The sequence below is a fragment of the Eptatretus burgeri genome, chromosome 18 (assembly GCF_056783735.1).
Source record: "Eptatretus burgeri isolate ZD-2024b chromosome 18, Ebu_testis_v1, whole genome shotgun sequence".
Classification (NCBI taxonomy): Eukaryota; Metazoa; Chordata; class Myxini; order Myxiniformes; family Myxinidae; genus Eptatretus; species Eptatretus burgeri.
Genome location: NC_140978.1, coordinates 22,110,264 through 22,130,835, shown reverse-complemented (window position 1 = coordinate 22,130,835; position 20,572 = coordinate 22,110,264). Strand labels below are relative to the sequence as shown.

At 42.0% G+C, this 20,572-nt stretch overlaps 1 protein-coding gene across 1 annotated transcript in view; it reads right to left on the bottom strand.

Annotated features, from left to right (window-relative positions):
• The window catches only part of LOC147008719 (protein deacetylase HDAC6-like), a 98,368-nt gene that overhangs the window by 74,122 nt on the left and 3,674 nt on the right, over nt 1-20,572 (bottom strand). The window contains exons 2-6 of the mRNA XM_085864505.1: nt 12,619-12,798; nt 12,270-12,352; nt 8,482-8,566; nt 8,349-8,389; nt 6,304-6,400 (exon numbers count right to left, since the gene is read on the bottom strand). Coding sequence (XP_085720631.1) covers nt 6,304-6,400; nt 8,349-8,389; nt 8,482-8,566; nt 12,270-12,352; nt 12,619-12,798 — 486 coding nt within the window. The remainder of the gene's footprint in view (nt 1-6,303; nt 6,401-8,348; nt 8,390-8,481; nt 8,567-12,269; nt 12,353-12,618; nt 12,799-20,572) is intronic.

The following is a 20,572-nucleotide window of genomic DNA, read 5'->3' as shown; positions in this document are numbered from 1 at the left end:
AACTGCAGGGTTCCTCAGAAATTCAGTGCTCAGTTCCTCAATACTGAACACCGGCTTGTTGTAGCAACTCTGAAGTTGCACCGTAAATCCAGGAGAATAGTACCATCCCAGCCTAGGCTGGATGTTGGCAAGCTCAAGGATGAGAGGGTAGCTGAGGAGTTTGTGAACAAGCTGAGTGGAGATTTGAGGAATCTGGGTGCTTTGGGAGGTCCTGAAGAGTTGTGGAGTGCCTTCAAGACCACCGTCCTTGATATTGCCGGTGGATGTCTTGGAACTCACCGTAGGGCAAAGAAGAATTTTGTCTCTCAAGGGACACTGTATACCATTGCCCAGAGTCGAAGGGCTAGGCTGAATAGCAGAGCTGAGCTGTTCAGGGAGCTGAGGCGTAAAACTGTACGTGCGCTAAGGGTGGACAAGGAGGCCTATGTGTGAGGAATCTGTGAGGGGGTGGAGCATCACCTGTGGTCAAGGGATTCTCATCCTGCTGACAGGGGAATTCGCGCATTGCATTCAACCAATCCCATCCCTCGGTGTACTGCAGTTAGAGCAGAGGGTGGTAGGCTCAAGACAGAGGAGTCCGAAGTGAAGGCCCGCTGGGCCGGTTACTTTGAACGGTTGTACCAGGATGATCCAACAGCTGTCAATTTGGACGTCAAGGGTGTTACAATCCCTGTTGCTGACCCTCAAATCAACTGTGGTCCACCTTCGCTTGTGGAAACACGGGCTGCGGTGAACCGGTTGAAATGGGGTAAAGCTCCAGGGATCTGTGGCATCCATGCTGAACTTCTCAAGGCTGGCAGAAATGCTGCACTCGTGTCATTGCATGCAGTTCTGTGCTCTGCCTGGAACACAGGCATCATCCCAACTGACTGGATGAGGGGCCTTGTTGTCCCTCTCTAGAAAGGGAAGGGTGATCGCCAGGACTGTAACAACTAACGAGGGGAGAAGCTGCTCTCAGTACCGGGCAAGGTCTTTGCTCGGATAATTCTTGATAGGGTTCGCCACCATCGGCTTGAGCACCAGCGTCCAGAGCAGTCATTCTTCACACCAACGAGGTCAACGATTGACCGTATCCTTGCTCTTCGGGTCCTCACCAAACACAGACTAGAGTTTTGGCAGGGGCTGCTGCAGCCTATGTTGATCTATGTAAAGCATTCGATTCAGTGAATCAGGATGCCCTCTGGAGGATTCATGGTTTTCATGGGGTGCCACCAAAAGTGATCGATCTGATGTCTGAACTCTGTTCTGGTACTGAGACTGATGTAAGATGTGGTGGTACCATCTCTGACATTTCCAGTTGTTACTGGAGTTCGTCAGGGTGTGTACTGGCCCCGACACTTTTCAGCACTTGTATGGACTGGATTATAGGGAGGATGTCAGACAGAGCAAGATGTGGTGCATCGTTTGGGAATATCAAGATCTCTGACCTTGATTTCGCAGATGATGCAGTCATCTTTGCGGAGACGTAGATATCCTTTTGGGGGCCCTCGAGGTGCTGAATGACAAGTCGGACCCGCTAGGATTATGGGTTTCCTGGGTCAAAGCTTAGATCCAGGCTTTCAATGACATATTGGATGCGGCTGTCCTGTCTGTGCCTGTTTGTGGTGAGGATGTTGTGGTCGTGGAGAGATTCACTTATCATGACAGTGGTATTCATGTCTGCCAGCTGTGAGTCAGAGGTCAATAGACTTCTGGGTCGGGCCTGGGGAGTCATGGATTCATTGGACCATTGGGTGTGGCGCTGCCGGTACCTGTGCGGGAGGACGAAATTCCGAGTCTTCAGGTCCTTGGTACTTCCAGTCTTGCTCTATGGATGCGAGACTTGGACTCTGACCAAGGATCTGAGACGGAGACTTAATTCCTTTGGTGCCAGGTCTCTTCGGAGAATCCTTGGCTATCGCACGTCGGACTTTGTGTCCAACGAGCGGTTGCTGAGAGACTCAAATGAGATTTGTTACCTGCATAGTCTGTGAGCGTCAGCTGCAGCTGTATGGACATGTGGCTCGTTTTCCTTACGCTGATCCCGCTCACCAGATTCTCTCAGCGAGGGAGTCTCATGAGTGGAGGAGGCCAATAGGCCGACCACATCCCTTGTGGTTGCAGCAGGTTGATCGGCATCTCAAGGAGATGGGGATGGGCCAGGCATCTGCCTGGGGGATGGCCAGACGGAGGCCCCTGGAGTACCGGTGGAAAGTGGACGCAGCGACGCGCTGCTCTGGCGCATGCTCCCATACCTGACCTGACCTCTCAAGAGTAAAGAATCACATTTTACAAGCTCAAATGAGCTAAGATCCTCGTCCTCTTAATGATGACGTCATAAAAACGAATACGACATCATTGTGATGTATCAGGTTTGCGATAAATTATCTGTGCTAATGCCCGGCTTGATTCCCGCAAACAAAATTCAAACAGCTTGCCTAGTTTCGGAGATAATGGTATAGGCAATTTCCATTAGTGGCGATATTATGACGTCAACTTTTTTTCTCGGAAGAATTTCCAAAATCGGAGATGGTTACTGCCTGCGCGTGGGCTTTCTGCATATACAAGGCAAGTTTCACGAAGATCCGATGAAAACTGTGGGTTGTGAAAGAAAAAATGTCAAAAAAATAGGAATAACGTCATAAAAATTGATATGAAATCATAGTGATGCATCATATGTGCGGTAATTCATCTCTGCTCATGCCCTGTTCGATTCCCGCAAACAGAATTCAAAAAGCTTGCCTAGTTTCGGAGATAATTTTGAGGCGATTTCCATTAGCGGAGATATTTTGACGTCATAACTTTTTTTTCTAGGAGGAATTATCAAAATCGGAGATTGTTACTGTCTGTGCAGGGCATTTTTACATATACACGCCAAGTTTCAGGAAGTTTCGATGAAAACTGTAAGCTGTGAAACAAAAAAGTCCACAAGAACAACAACGTGAGTAAGACTTAGAGATCCTCCACAAGGATATAAAAAGTGCTCGTAGCCAGATCCGGATCTTCACCAAAATCTAATCAATTCGTCCTTATCACACAACCAAATTGTTCACCAAATTTCGGCCGAATATGTCCACAACTTCGAGATATCCTGTTCAGACAAAAAGACAGACAGCCAGACAGGGGTGAAAACATAAGCTCCACCCACCTTCGGTGCCACAGGTAATAATGCAATAGTTGCTCTTTGACGATTGTGCACTTGTTGTTCACTCTCAAGAAGATATGCAGATTATAATGGACTATTTTCATCCTGCTTCTGTAAGATTTGAAGCCTGGTGTTTGCTCACCAGTAAAATTGGCCGAGTTGAGATCTTAGGGTCCAAAGTTTGTGAGTTTGAGCCCGTCAGGCTGTTAAAATAACATCGGGTAAGTTGACTCAGCCTGTCGTTCTTCCGAGGTCAGCAAAACAAGCACCAGTATAACCGAGAAGAATGAGCCATCCAAGTATCCTGTGTCGGATTGGCAACCTGTCTTGGACTGTTGTCCCCAGAGTGAAGGAAAAACTGCTCCAGTAGCCCTGTGTCTGAAAGGAGTGGTTTTTCTTCTTCTTCTGATCATCTTGACCATCAACCTCAAAAAAAGCAAAGTCCTGTACCAACCGGCTCGAACCATGCATTCAACCAACCATCAATGTTGGAAATCAAGTGATACAGGTCGTTGCGAAATTTACCTACTTCGGAAGTACTCTATCAAAGCATGTTTTGAGGCTAACAAAGACCCATGAATGCCAGGAGATGATGGCATTTCAAGTCTGATTCCCTTCCTTACTTTCCACCAAAAGTGTCATATTTATCTTGCCAAAACGAAGTTTTTGCAAGATATGCGAGTCAGCTTGTATGTTTTTTTTTGGATTTTTTTTGTCTGTAATCACGTATAAAAAATTCTGCAAAGCACAGTTATCATTGGAAATTTTTGTTACTTCGCATATCAGAGGCCTATAGAGGTCCCTTTCAGTGCACAAAATTTTGAAGGTCAAGGTCAAAGGTCAAGGTCACTTTGTCGCAAATCAGGGGAGTCGACGAAACCCTTATTTTTTGAGTAATTTTGATCGGATCGTCTTCAAACTTCATGGGAATATAGTTCATGGTCTGGCGCTCAGCTGATTAATTTTTGGTGGCGATTGGCCTTGACCTTCATGGTTAACGCCTGAGGTCAAACATATTTGACCCCAAGGTCAAATTTTCAAGTTTTAGGAACCATATCGTGTAGTACCTCAAATTGAACACCTCGATGAGTGCTTTCTAGATATGTCAAGCTTGAGACATTATGATGTCATTTGGTGACGTTATGAGGCAAACGCATATTTTTCATGGTTACTCTGTAGAACGATTCTCATCGGAATCTCTTGTAGGCAGATATTCCTCAAGGAGTCGCTCCTGGTGGATAGCAGCTCTGTTTACCTCAGTGTGACCTTAAAGAAGTCACACGTGGTCACCTTTTGGCAAGATACGGGTCACCCTGTAGGTGACATTGGTTTATTTTTTGCTCCCACGAAGGGACCTTTTGCTTTGCCAAAGGATAAATGCATGAAACGTAAGCTTCTCCTTGATTCTCAAAGTGGTTAGCATACCTAGATCGACATTCTGTTGATTCATCAATTGTTACCTCCACCACCAAAGGTGAAGGTTATGTTTTCACCCCTTTCTGTCTGTTTGTTTGTGTGCAGGATATCTCAAAAAGTTGTGGATGGATCCGGATGAAATTTTGTTGGTAGGTTAGGTGTGTGACAAGGAAGAAATGATGCGATTTTGGTAAAGATCCGGATCCGATTACAATGATTTTTTGAGTGATTCTTCACCATTGAGAGATAGGGCTAAAGTAATATATAACACGATATCTCAAAAAGTTATGGACGGATTTGGCCGAAATTTGGTGGACAGGTTGGGTGTGTGACATGGATCAATTGATTCGGTTTTGGTGAAGACAACAGATCTAGATCTGGATACGAGAATGATTTAATTTTGAAGTGATTCTTCACCATTGAGAGATGGGGCCAAAAACAATATAGTACTGTATTGCATGATATTTCAAAAATGTAATGGGCCCGATATGTTCTCGTGGATCAGGCATTGTGTGGTGGAGGTATGCACTCCACTGAGTGCACGTCCTTCTAGTTACCTCTGCCACCAAAGGTGGATGGAGGATATTTTGAAACCCCATCTGTATGTGAGCAGAATATCTCAAAAAAGTTGTGAATGGATTCAGATGAAATTTAGCGGACAAGTTGGGTGTGTGACACGGCCGTATTGATTCAATTTTGGTGACAATCTGGATGCAGATACCTGAATTTTTTTTTAAGTGACTCTTCACCATTGAGTGATAGGGCCAAAACCGATATACAGCACAATATCTAAAAACGTTGTGGACAGATTACAAAACTTGGTGGATGAGTTGGGTAAGTGACAAGAACAAGCCAATTAGATTTTGGTTAAGGTCTGGATGCAGATCTGGCCGATAAATGGGATAAAAAAAAAGTTCAGCCTGGTGGAGGTATGCGCTCCACCGAGTGCAATTTTGTCATATCAATCTTGGATCGCAGATCAACACTCGCCTTCATGAGCAAGACTGGTTCTTCATTGCAACGCTGTGCAGTTTATACTTAACTTTCAACTGTATTTTCAGTTCAATAGCCAATAATAATGTATAACAAATGCATGAGCAAACCAACATGCTGTGATGATGAAGGGCACATCAGTTTGACCTTGTAAACAGCAATCATAACATTTAACGATTTACCATTTTTCCATGTGAACATCAGGGCAATAACTGAACAACTTCAGTGGGTGCAGTAGACGGTCAACATAAAATGAGTGGCAGAAAGTATCCTACTGCAAGGACCCAAAGGTCTTTCTAAACCAGGTTTTTCTAAATTATTTTTGGCCCTGGCGTTGAGTTGTAACGCCCACAAATCAATGGCAACGAGGGCTGCTGTGTTGAATGCGTGGAGTAGAGTACCAAGTAAGCATGCTTGTATTACTGGAAACCATGGAATGCCGTCACGAGTTTCAATAAGCCATAAGCAACACAGTTGGCTTGTGTGATAATAGCAAAGAACCATTAACACTTTAAACACCTCAAACGATGCTAGGTGTAAATGAAGCAAACAATTTTCATCAAGAATTGGGATAGTCTTTGATTGCTTATTTGCAGAATTTGAAAATTAATTGCTTGCTGGTTTTGATCCAGAGGTACTAAAATTACAAGCTGTAAATATAACCAGTGGACTAACAAGGAACCACAACGGGGATGAAAGGATTATGGGAAACGTATGGTGGCCTTTGCTGCATCGAAAGGCAGAGATGCTCGAGTAAACGCAGAACGCACCTGATGGAAATGCACGAAATCGTAAGATTCCGACAGAATCTTTAACTCCTCCTCACTTTGTACTCCAGTTTGCTTCACCAGCTCGATGTACCTGGGGCTGCATCAGGTGGAAAACAAGAACACTGGAATTCAACAACATCCCAACATGGACTATTTCAATGAAATGAAAAGCATTCTATGACAAGAACAGCACTTGGTAGAGCGCATACCTCCACCAAGCTGAACAGTTTACGTTTTGTATCCCACTGTTGGGCCAGATCTGCATCCGGAACATCAAAATCTTAATCAGCTTGTTCTCGTCACCTACCCAACTCATCCACCAAGTTTTGTCCGAATCCATCCACAACTTATTGACATATCCTGCTATATATTGTTTGGCCCTATGTCTCAATGGTGAAGAATCACTTATTGGTGACGGAAGTAACTAAAAGCATACACAAAATGTTCTAACTCGATATGTCTCAGTGGAGAAGTTGAAGGGATTGGGGAGTTTATTGACAGTAAAATTTGGGTAATTAACAAAGAAAATGACCGAATCGTGTTGATGACTAATTACGATCATTTCACTGCTTCAGATGCACTTTTTCAGTTTGTCCTGCCCTCTCAAGCGAATCCCAGCTTAATTTACTATTTCATTTCACCCTTCAGTTCTCCCTGCCTTGTAAATTATTCTTCCAGTCAAGATGTATTACAAACCTCATTTGTACTCATACAAATGGGGCCAACAAGTGGCTTGACGAAGAGTCAGTGACGGTTGACACGACAGCTTAGATGTATGCCTGGTGTTAGCTTAATGGTGAGGGTGGTGGACTTGGGATCCTAGGATCCTGAGTTCAAATCCCAATGAGTTGTTGAATTAATACCAGGTGGAGTTGACTCTGTCTGTCATCCTTCCGAGGTCGGAAAAATGAGTGCCAGCTTGCTGGTAGTCTGTCGGAGTGGCGACCCATCCAGGATTGTGCCCAATAGCCAAGGAGACTGCTTTGGTAGCACCAACGCTCTGCACAGAGTATGGTCTCAATGGATGGATGGATGGACACGACAGCTCAAATGGAGCACACTTTCCCTGTCTGGGTTCGATGCTTAACTGAACTATACCTCATAAACCGTCTCGCCATTCTGGTATTTCGCAGGTGGGGTATTGCATCAATGAGCATGCCACTCTATGGAGGGATGTTAAATCTTGTGTCCCATTTGCTGACATCCCGTGATTGATATTGAAAGGTACCACGGTGCCTTAAGACGAAGAGTAGGGAAGTGATCGCTGACATCTTATTCAAACTCCAAATCCCTGTCCGATTATGCCTATAGTCGAGTAATGCAGCTATCTGCTCTGGGAGGTGCACAGCAGACCTGGTACATGACCAATTGCTGCACTACTCAGGTAAGGCCAAACAAAAAAAGGAGTTTGTTTCCGGTTTCCTACCGACCCATTGCTTTTATATGCAACCCTACGACTTTTGTTGACAATTTGGACTTGGGCGCGTTTGACTCGGGTGCCGCCATTTTGAATCCCGCGTGTTACGTCAGTGAGAGTTTCAAAATGGCGGCGCCCGAGTCAAACGCGACGAGGACTGCTTTGTGGATCAGTCTTTTCACGGTTAGTTTCACCTATTGTGGTGGTGATGATGGTGACGGTGGTGATTTGGTGGTGGGTGGTGTGGTGGTGGCGCAATAGACTTGCAAAAATGCACTAGACTGGCTGTTAAACATGTGTATATATATATATATATATATATATATATATATATATATATATATATATATATATATATATATATATATATATATATATATATATATATATATATATATATATATATCACCACTACCACCAAGGAAAATAAACATTTTTAAATGAGTTATATGAATGTATTCATGGCAAAAAAAAGTCAAAAAAAAATTCCCACCTACCTACCCAATTTTTTTGGCCATGCAATAGGAAACAAATGTTTGCTTTTTTTGGCCTAATTGGCCACTACAGGGAATTATATACTCAGAAGGAAGAGCCAGAAAGCACGTCGACGTGGCAATAAAATTCATACCTGTGACAAAGCAGCAAGTCCTCTTCTGTTGCAGCAGTGGACTGCAAGTCAGAAAACAAACAAACGAGGATCTCAAAGTGCTACACGCAAAACTTTCCATGTTGTGCTCCACATGAAAACAAAATCCGTGTACCTGTATGGAAATACAACGCTGAAATAGTCCTTTATTCCGTAAAGCCTGCAGAGGTAATCTCAACCGGTCTGGGTTTTCAACGGAACTGGGCGAGTGAGAATAGGGAGACAAAGTAGAAATTTATTATATTTAAATAGAGGTGTCAAAGCTCATGGGCGAGCAAAACAACAGAGTGTGACGGGCCAGAATTAAAAAGTGGGGTGAAGGGGAAGCACGAGTACAATAATTCATGGATGCATCACAGGACAAGATCTTTTTTTTTATAACTCGAATATGCCCGAGGTGGAGCTGTGGCACATATGAGGACCAAAACACACCTAATGCAAACTTTATGCAAAGACTGGTTACCATTGATGCGATTTGTTTTCAGGAGGAAAGGGCAAGCTGCTTTATGGCAACCGCCTCAAAATTTAAATTCTTACCCCGCACACGCAAAGTGAAGAGGGGGTTAAGCAATTGGTTCATGTCCATCCGTCCATCTGTCTGCCTGTTTGTCATCAGTTTTTGATTGAGGAGCAACTTATTTAAATTGAATGTTACATTTTGAACATAAATCAGAAGACAAATCTGTCATTTTAACATCCTTTGGCTTTGAATTCATCCGAATCATACATGCGCAGAGAGGAGAGAGATAATTTTTAAGTGGTGAAGCCGCTTCAGTATTTGGCGATGTCCTTCCTTCCATCCATCAAAAATGAAGAAGGAGAACCTTTCACAACACCGTGTTTAATTCTAAAGGGTTCTAAGGGGCAATTCTAATTGGTTTTGTTTGTTTCTTGGTTTTGCCTATTTCATATTAAAAATGCCAAACTGAATCAGTTCCTTTGGACACGGGTGGAATTTTTTTTAACTTTGTGTGCTTGCCTGGTAGACAAACAAATTGAAAATCATTCCAAACATGAACCTTACTGTTTTTAAGGACGTTAACAGGCTCAAATAACTAATGTAATGTGTTAGATAGGGTGGTGCAATAGACATGGCGGAAAATGTCAGTTAAACCTGGAATTAATTTATTTATACGGCTTTCATAATCTATATTATATATGTATACTAGACGACCCGTGAACCCGTAGGGTTCCCGTTGTGACAGCGGTTGATTAAAAAATCATATCAAGAAAAAAGAAAAGAATATCTCCAGCAAACTATACCGCTGAGGTTATTTGCATTGATCAAATACTCCCGAAGAGTACTTGACTGAATCGGGAATTGATTTTTCAATAATTTTTTTCGTTGCCTGATTTGAACCAACCTTGATACTGCACACCGCAGACGAATGGTGAGTAAGGTGGCCCTAAAATTTTTGCACTATCGTGTACCATTTTGGCTCTATTTGGGGAACATATATATATATATATATATATATATATATATATATATATATATATATATATATATATATATATATATATATATATATATATATATATATCATATATATATACATATATATATATATATACATATATATATATATATACATATATATATATATATATATATATATATATATATATATATATATAAATACATACAAGATGAGAGTTTTAGTAATATACTAGACGACCCGTGAACCCGTTGTGACAGCGGTTGATAAAAAAATCATTTCAAAAAAAAGAAAACCAGAAAAAAAAAATAGCTCCAGCAAACTATGCCGCTGAGGTTGTTTGCATTGATCAAATAATCCTGAAGAGTACTTGACTGAATCAGGAATTGATTTTTTAATATTTTTTTTTTAGTTTCCTGATTTGAACAAAACTTGATATTGTGCGTCAATGTGAAAAAAAATAAAACGGAGAAAAGAAAGTCGAAGAAATTATTGTGTGTAATCTTCGAAACGATTTTATTTATTAATGTACACGGAGGTATTAGATCAAAATGGCGGTTTATTTTATGCTTAAAAATAAATCGTTCTTTGTCAAGACTAAATGTTTGAGATTTTTAAATAAATCATTTCAAGAAAAAAAAACATAGCTCCAGCGAACTATACCACTGAGGTTGTTTGCATTGATGAAATTCTCCAGAAGAGTACTTGACTGAATCGGGAATTGATTTTTTTAATAATTTTTTGTTGCCCGATTTGAATGAAACTAGATACTGCACACTGTAGGAGAATGATGAGTAAGGTGGCCCTAAAATTTTTGCGCTATCATGTACCGTTTTGGCTGTATTTTTGGAACATACATTACATACATACATACATACATACATACAAGATGAGAGTTTTAACAATATATAGATGGACAGATGAGGGAAAAAATTACACACCCAGACAGGGAAACAAACCCAGGTCCTCTGGTGAACCGTACCAGTGCTCTGCCATCTGAGCTATCTGGGTGACCCACCAGCTGAGAACGCAATTCTCACACATACGGAAATGCCACTCTTTCCACCACCACTTCCGGGGCACACACTGCCAACCATAGGAACAGCGACGGCTTGTCCACGAGAGGGTCTTCCCCCTGTGGGGGGCCAATTCCATGACCGCTATTACTCATCACAGGGAGCGTGGTAATGCAATTTTAATTGAACAGGGAAACAAACATTATATGTACGGTTCACCAGAGCACCTAGGTTTGATTCCCCATCTGGGTGCGTAATTTTTCCCACATATACATATGTTTGTTTCCTTGTTGGTTCACGAGTCAGTAAGTGACCACTATATTCGTTATCGGTGTCTGTCTGTCTGTCTGTCTGTCTGTCTGTCCCGAGCATAGCTCCGTGGGTTTTGATCTGATCCTGATAAAATTTGGGTGGGAGGTTTATATCATGATCTGGTTGTGTTTTCCTGAGAATGGGCATGCTGCGCCCATTATGGGCGGAGCCACGCCCAAAAAACATGTGTTTTTAGTAGGTAGCCAATTTCAAGTTACATCTTCTCCGAGGGGTTTGTTGAATCTAGCTGGGGTTTCGGTATTTGGTTAGCCCAATGGCACCTGCATAGCCCCACGGAGCTCGATTTTTCATTTTCGTCCCAAGGTCAAGGTCACAAGGTCACGAACTTAGAAAATGTCAAAAAATCAAATTGGGCATTGAGCTCCTAGGGTTTTCAACTGTTTCGAATGAAAGTTGGTATGCAAGTAGTGCTCTTCGAGTACAACAACTTTCATCATTTACGTTTTTCCCGATTCCCACCAGTTTGCCCATGGCGTCCCCTCAAAGGTCAAAAAATAAAAAAGGTGAACCGTGTACATTGCTCGTGAAGCATCGCCGTCTCCAGACTTGTTCAATTATTATCTCCACTTTATTTACATTTAATTATATACTTGAACAATGTAGAACACAAATCACTTGCCAAAATACTTCAAAGAACCTTCAGTTTGCCGTACTTCAATTTAAATAAAAGTTTGATGGGGTGGTGTACAAGAGTGGTATTTGGGACTGCTTCAATAGACTAAACTTATGTAGGTTGGAACAGGAATTTGGAATATGGCCAGGGTGCTGGATATAGCTCACCTTCTCTTCCTGCAGAAGAGTCAGTGCCCATAAGGGGGAACACAGGTTTGGAATACAATAAATTGCATACAAGGCCTTAAATGTCACAAACGGATGTGGCTGCAAAACAGTGAGCAATGGTTCATGAATTAATGCCAATATAGCTGGAATTCTGGCAGTATAAATTAATTGTCAGGTTCAGAAAAGAGAGCAGGAGGGTAATTGGGTGTCAAAGCTGGCTGAGGGGCTTCAGACAATTTCAGATGGGAGAGCGGTAGATGAGACAATGCACAGAAACAAGACATTTCATTTTTAGACTTGTGCAATTGTAAACAAAGTATCCATTTCAACAATACCTTTTATCCCATAAACAAAAAGGTGTCTCCATAAACTCATGGAAACACAAGGCTGTTCCTTGGATAGCATGTCTGTTGATATCCTAGAAACATCAAAAAAACTGAAATGAGTAAGAGTTGGAATTGATAACCAGCTGTCAAATCTGCATGCAATGGCAATACAATACAATGAAGATTCATTTTGTTTGCACAGATCCAGCTGTCAAAACTAGCATTTGCAGGTTAAGATTGAAATCATCAAGAAGTCCAAACAAGAATATGGATGACATCGTTCAAAAACTACTTGATCAATATGATATTTAGGAACTAATAATTCAAACATCTTCAACTTTTCAGATTCTAGTCATACCATGAAACACAATTCTTCCTCCAACTTCTCCACGTCTGGCCTCCTCCGTCGTGTTTCCCTCCTGGCCCGGTGCTTCTCATTTCCCTGCTTCCCTCTAGCAGGTTCTCCAACTTGCTTTTGCGACCGTTGGCTCCTTCCAGTCTTTGTGGCACACTCACTCTTTACATCTTCTTCCATCATCTGAAAATAAACACCATTATGGCTGAATAAGTATGGAAATATTGCAGACGAGAATGGCACTCGACAAAGCGCATACATACACCAGGTTGAACATTTTTATTTTTCTTCAGCTACATAGTCGAGGCTTATGGAAGAGCTAATGCTAGTACACTGAACAGATCATGATGCAATGCAACAGGACAAAAGGAACAGCAGAAAGAGGGGGGAAACACCAACAACAGAGCTGAAAGCCAAGACAGAGGGAGGTGGACAATCAATCGGTGTGGGGAAGAATTTGAGGTAGGAAAGGATGCATGGGGTGGACAAGATGGATACAGAAGGGACAAGATGGATACAGACATGGTCGCTACTAGTGTGCCAAATTTGGTGCTTTCCTCACAAAATGCACAATTGTTATGCTAAGTTGCCCCACTACTGCTACTATTTTAATAACTAACCACAGAATATATTTTTCTTTTTAAACTCAGGATTGTTTACACATGCGGCAATGAAAAACTACAGATCACTGGAAGCCCACAAATTCTTTTGTCTCTGGTTGGGTGCAGACTGTGCTACACAAAAATGTTGGAGGTAACCATGTTAGAGCCTCTAACATTTGTTTGATCAACCATCACACTCTAACATTAGATAGAAATTGATGCCACGATTGATGGCTCGAAGCCACAGAAGTCTCCTCTCTGGTTCAGTAGCCCGACTCGGTATGAGCCTAAGCGCATGTAAGTGGTTACCACTCTATTTGAAAAATGTCAAAAAAATGAAGTTTGTTCCATTGCCTTCTCACTACATTTTCCTGAAAGCAAGTCTAACTGAGTTCAGAACAAAAAAAAAAAAAAAAAAAAAAAAAAAAAAAACCTATAGATTAATTACATACATATATATCGAAATATGATACTTTGAAGAAGGGGTACCTATTCTGATGGTTTTGCGAGTTTTCAATGAAATTACCTGTTTTTTATTTTTTGGCAAAATAAATGAAGGTCATAGTATGTAACTTATTCTAGCAACTAATCTAATAATCAAAATACCAATTTCTGGGATTATTAAGAAATAATACATACCTATTTTTTTATTACTGCTCTATTCAGTGACTGACAGATGCTGAAAAGCACGAAAAGAGATTTATCGAACAAATTCTTGGACGTAAATTTTCAATTCAATCAATTCTGGGAGTAACAAAATACTCTCTAAATTCTCCAAAACTGTTTTAACTGCCTTCTAAATTAATAAAATATTTTTTTTAATACCTGGAAAAATATTTTACATTTTTTTTAAGAAAATGAATTTTTTTAATCAAATTCAAAAAAGTGTGACGTGCAGTCGGACAAAAATGCAAAATTACTCCAAACCAAAGCCATGCACGTTTTCAATATTTTTTTTTTATACTATTATACCTATATCACTGTGCCCCATTTGTAAATAAATTTTAGTGAAAATAATCTGATGCACAGTAGTATAAAAGCATTTTTTTTTTTAAAAACGTGGACGTGCAGTCGGACATTTGGGTTGGAAAGTTCGGTCAAGCCGCTGTAATCAAGTATCCACCCGGATCATCTCAATTTTTAGGTCATCTCTTGGAGCATGACCTAATAATATGGGTGTCGATGTCCTTCGATCCGTCCGTTCGTTCACAATGAAGTTGAAGCGGGAGATCTGGTCATTAGTGATCCTGATAGAGGTCGATGAGACGTACACGATGGTATGACTTAAGGTCACCGAAGGTCAAGGTCAAGGTCACGAAGCCTTTGAAGTTGCGAAAATGACGATTTTCAAATTCCATCTCCTCCGCCATTTCTCAAGCGATCTTGAATTTGATTGTAGCATTTGAATCTATGGGACAATATCTAAATTTGCTCAGGCCGGATTTTTGATATTCGCTTTCGTTTTCGTGTCACGTGACTTCAAAGTTGGCAAAAAATGCGAAAATGACGATTTTCAAAATCTATCTCCTCCTACATTTCTCAAGCGATCTTGAATTTGATTGTGGCATATGAATGTATGGGACAATATCTAGATTTGGTTGGGCCGGATTTTCGATATTCGCTTTCGCGTCACGTGACTTCAAAGTTGGCCAAAAATCCCTCCTGACCCGAGAACACTACACCCTAGTAACAGGAACTCATGCTTGTATATTTATAGATTTTCCATTTATATAAATATATATTTTGTATAATATTATATATATATATATATATATATATATATATATATATATATATATATATATATTATACAACCCGAAATGTAAACGTTGGCATTTATTTTCAAAATATAATTTTGTGCGCGTGCGCCAAAATGCCTAATCATCTTTCACCAAACTGTGCAGTTCGAGCTGCGTAGTAGAACTGCGCAGTAGTCTTCGGTCATAACTGAACATTGAGAACTTGTGGTATTATAGAGATGACCGTCACCCCCACACGGGGGTAATTTTTTTACATTGATTATTATTGGTAATAAGTTGAATAATTTAAGACACGTAAATATGAGTTATTGATAAACTTGTCATTTTGTAAGGGGATTTAATAGTCCCAGGCTCTAAAAGGGCAATAAAACAAGAAAAAATAAAAATATGCCAGAATGTGCATATATCATGCGAATCCACCACTGACCGACACAAATGCTGATTTTCTCAGATGGTGGGTGACAACCTTTCGATTAGATGAGAAATTTCACATAGAATGTTTTATCCGTTGTATTTTTGCATGGTCTAATAATGTCATATTTTAAGGTGAAACAAGAAAAAAAGGCCAATACTGGCCATGTATATTCAACAAAAATCCTGTAGATTCAGTAATATACATCATAGACCCATGAACCTATATATTTTAAGGTCCGATGGAACACTGTCTGTGCAATGAACCAAATTTCATGACCAGTAGTAGTTTTTGTGACTTTCAAAAATGCCACTCAAGTCAGGGTATGTCCTACTAAAATAGGGGTGGTGACCACTTACATGCGCTTAGCCATGAGATAAAAGGAGAGTTCTGAATTTTTTTGCCTTGTTATTAGTACAACTGAAAATACAGTAACTTTTCGGCACTGTTGCAATTAATAATGTGTAATAAAGGCTACGAAAGGAACAAACTTGTAACAGGTACGAGTGGAGTGCCGTGCCATAGCGCTAGCGCTACATTCACAGGGCGATCCGAGCGAACGAGGTATTTTTATTTGTTTTCCCCTTCGTCAGCGTTGCTTTGCGGACATTGCATTATGGGTCGGCGAAGTTCCCGGATGTCCGACCCCGAGATTCCATCTTTTTCAATAATGTTTACAAACAGATCCTCACTTTTGATATCATGTATCGACACACTTCATAAAACATAAACACCCCCCACACCCCCCGGATTGGCCAATGTAATCATTTCTTCAAAAGGAGGTAATCATCTCTCCCCCACAAGTTAAAATCCCCCATCATCAATACTCCCTCACCACATGCCCTATTGTTATCATTATAACTAACCGATATACTGTTAATAAAATCAAATGACGGTCTTATTCCGGGATATAGATGATAAAGTGTTGTCAGGAAAAAAAAAGAGGATCCGTTTACTCACAAAAGTTCCAAAAGATTGGGAACGATTCGGCAAGAGGGAGAGGGAGAGGGAGACGGAGAGTAGGCCCACAGAGCGAATGTCGGCCGAGCTGGTTAACACCAGTCTCGACAGGAAACGTGAATCACGACCTCATAAAATTACATTTTAAATTCGAGCACAGGCCGTGACATGAGGGTGAAATCATTACATAATTTGGCGCCTCACCAGATAGAACTTCCTTCAAGATGACGTCACCGCGTAATATGCACGACGTCCTACGACGTCTTGACGTTAGCGATGGGTTCGTCGTCGTTATTGTTTATTCGCTCTCACATCCCAGAACGATTGTTTCAGTTTTGACACGAGGCCGTTTGTACAGAATTTGAAGATAATTTTTTTTTTAAAACATAAACACCGCATGTGAAATAACATGGGTATGTTCCGTTCGGAAGCGGCTTGCTCGATTCAAAGCGCTCAAGCAAGCGCTCCGACGGAACGGAACGCTCGGCAGCGCTCGCCAACGTGGCGGTCTCCATGGAAACAATGCTGTCTGGGCCGTCGTTTTCAGCGTTTACTCGATCCTCTTGTATTGGTTGTGACAACTAACTCCCCCAAACGGATTTATTCTGTTCGCAGCGGATTCAGAGTACGAGGAAGAGGGAAACAAAGATAGGGAGACAAGTGAACCATCGCTGTGCATTTTAGGGAGGACTTGAACGAATCGGGATGAAAAGTAGAGAAACGATCCATCCATTGGGACCATACTGTGGGCAGAGCGTTGGTGCTGCCTAAGCAGTCTCCTGGGCTGTTGGGCACAATCCTGGACGGGTCGCCACTCCGACACAGGATACCAGCAAGATGGCACTCAATTTGCTGACCTCGGGGGGACGATAGGCTGAGTCAACCCCACCTGGTATTAATTCAACAGCCAAGTGGGATTTGAGCTCAGGATCCTGAGAACCCAAGCCCACCACCCTCACCATGAAGCTAACACCAGGCATCGAGTAACAATACAAATATGAAATGCACGTTTCAATAATACTAGCCGAGTCCCCATACACCCCCTCCCCTGCTGGAGAGCTGGAGTTTGCGCTTTCCATCGTCTGTATATCGCAAGAATACTCTTTCGATGTTTGTGTGGTGGACTGTATTAATGGGATCGAAGGTGTCTAAAGGGTGTAAAGGTCCAAAGGGTCAAAGTGGTCTGTAATGTAAAGTAGTTCCTGCGGCTCGATCTGGATCACGTGTGTGATCTCGCGAGACTGGGAATGCTGCTTCAGCCTGGAATGAAAACCAGTTGTCTTAAACGGTGTCTGGCGTTTCCGAACTTTCAATAACCGACTATCGATTGGGATGCACTGGAAACAAAAGAGTGAGGAGACCTTTGATAACTTTGTGAAGGACCTGAGGATTATTCTGATGGCCTGGGAGTATGCCGATCCCAAGGACATCCTAATAGATGTGATCAATGATGGTATTTTTGAATCTAGGGTGCAGGAAAGGTTACTGGATCAAGGTGAAAGACTATCACTAACAAAGGTTCTGGAGATTGGACAACAGTTTGAGTTATCTCGCAAGCAAATCCACATCATGCGGAATAAAGATAACTCCAAACTTGGAGTGTCAGCAATCACAGCTCAGAGTAAATCAGATCCCAAGCCTTGTGCCTTGTCATCACAGCTGCACTGTCAGAGGCAGTGGCATTGTGAACATCACTCTCCGTATTGATACAGGGGCAGGGTTCAATATACTTACACTCAGGGATTTTCAAAGACTACCAGTTAACACTGAACTTCACAAGTCCGAGAGAACCCTGAGAACTTACTCCAACCCAATCATTCGGCCGCTTGTTTCCACGGATCTTTCCCTCGAATTGGAGGGAGGTCCGTAATAGCTTCATGCAAGCTGGTCAATCTGGATCAGGAGAACGTGATATCGGGAGAGACCGCTGAGAACCTTGGCCTCATTGCTCGACTGAGTTCCCTGGCGGGGATTCAGTCAGCGGATGATGAATCGGTTCGCCCCAGAGCTACGAGATTTCCCCGATATTATCGGTACGTCAGGTAGCCTACCAGGGGTCTACCGAATCAAAATACACCCAACAGCCAATGGGGTTGAACTTGCTGCACGTCAGCAACCCACTGTGCTAATGCTTAGGATCATCGAGGAATTGAACAAGATGGTAGATAACGGCTTCATAACTCCAGTGGAGCGACCAACCAAATGGGTCAGCTCAATGATAGCCGCAGTTCGCAATGGCAAGCTAAGAATATGTTTGGATCCCAGAGAACTCAACAAGGCCATTAAGCGTGAACATTATCCCATGAAGACGGTTGAAGAAGTGATCTCCAACATACCAAAAGGCAACTTATTCTCAGTATTGGATGCAAAGAGTCAGTTTTGACAGATTCTCCTGGATGAGGACTGAGGAGTCATAAAAACTGATGACCTTTGATACACCGATGGGTCGTTTTCGTTGGCTGAGGCTACCATTTGGATTGAAATGTGCTCCAAAAATATTTCAGCGTTTCATGAATCAAATGTTGGATGCCATTATGGGAGCCACAGCGATCATGGATGATATCTTGATTGCAGGATGAGATTGAGATCATCACGACAGCATTTTGAAGCAAGTCATGGAGAGGGCTACATCCGACAACCTCAAATTGAACATGCAAAAATGCAAGGTTCGCCAAAAGGAGGTTCGGTACGTCGGGCATCTACTTACTGCAGAGGGAATCAAGCCTGACTCCTCAATAATTGAAGCCCTCCGTAATATGCCTATTCCACGGAATAAAGAGGATGTGCGGTGTTTCCTTGGATTTGTTGCTTACCCGGCTAAATGTATTCCTCAACTGAGTGAAGTCAATGCACCGCTTCGTGCTTTGCTGAGAGCTGATCGTATTTTTGACTGACAACCTGCACAGGACCAAGCTTTCCAGAAACTATTGGATCTCTGTTGTCAGCAGCCTGTACTGAGATACGATGACGTGAAGGCACCAGTCGAGATACATGTGGATGCAATTCAAAGCGGTCTTGGTGGTGTCTTAATGTAGGAGGCTGGTTGCATACACTTCACGTTCCTTCTCGGAGGTGGAGCAACGGTATGCTCAGATTGAAAATGAAATGCTTGTATTCCTCCACACCTGTGTGATATTCCACTGCTACATATTTGGCAAGACAGTGATTATATTTACGGATCACAAGCCACTTCAAGAGATTTTCAAAAAAAACCTCTTCTGTCTGCTCCCATGCGTCTGCAGAGGATGCTGTTACGCCTGCAGTGGTACAATCTCGAGGTAGTGTATAAAACTGGCAAAGTCATGCAGCTACCAGATACGCTATCTCGTGCTTATCAGACTCACCAGTTGTTGGGACAAGAAGTCAATCTGGAGCAGGTTTCTATGTTCGACTTCATCTCCATCACCAAGGATAGGTATGTCCAGCTGCAGGAACAGACTCGGCAAGAGTGACAACTTCTGTTGGACGTGATCCACACTGGATGGCTCAGCTATCGAAGTGAAGTGCCCATTCCATTGAGACCATACCGGAATTCAAAGGGTGAGTTAGGTGTCTCTGATGGAATGATCTATAAATGTATGCGTATAGTAGTGTCACCTAGTCTCCATCAGCACATGCTCCCTATCAAACACAGCTCTCTCCTTGGAATTGTAAAGTGCAAACAGCGTGCTCAGGAAGTGCTCTATTGGCCAACAATGAACCAACAGATCGAAGAAGCAGTGAAAAACTGCACAACATGTGCAGATTACCAAAATACGCTTCCTCCGAAACCGCTCATACCGACACAGATTCCACATTTACCATTCAACCAGGTCGCCCTGGACCGATTCGAGTTTGAGTCAAAACAATCGATTTTGGTTGTCGGTTATTATTCCAAATTTATTGAGGTATGTGAGCTCAAGGATACGAGAAGCCACACAAAGATTGATGCTCTAAAATCCATCTTTAGTACACATGGTATACCCAAGGGGTCTTAGGAGCGACAGTGCATCCTTGTTAGTCTCCAAAGAGTTCAAATCATTCTGTTTCGATTACAACATTAACCAACTTACCTCCAGCCCTCGATTTGCTCCTGCCAACAGTGAAGCTGAAAGAGCAGTGCAAACTGTGAAAAAAAACTCGTGGAAGAAAGCGGAGGAAAAACATCTGTCTTTGTTCGACTATCGCACAACTCCCTTAGAAGGACTACAATTGTTTCCTGCACAGTTGTTGATGGGTAGAAG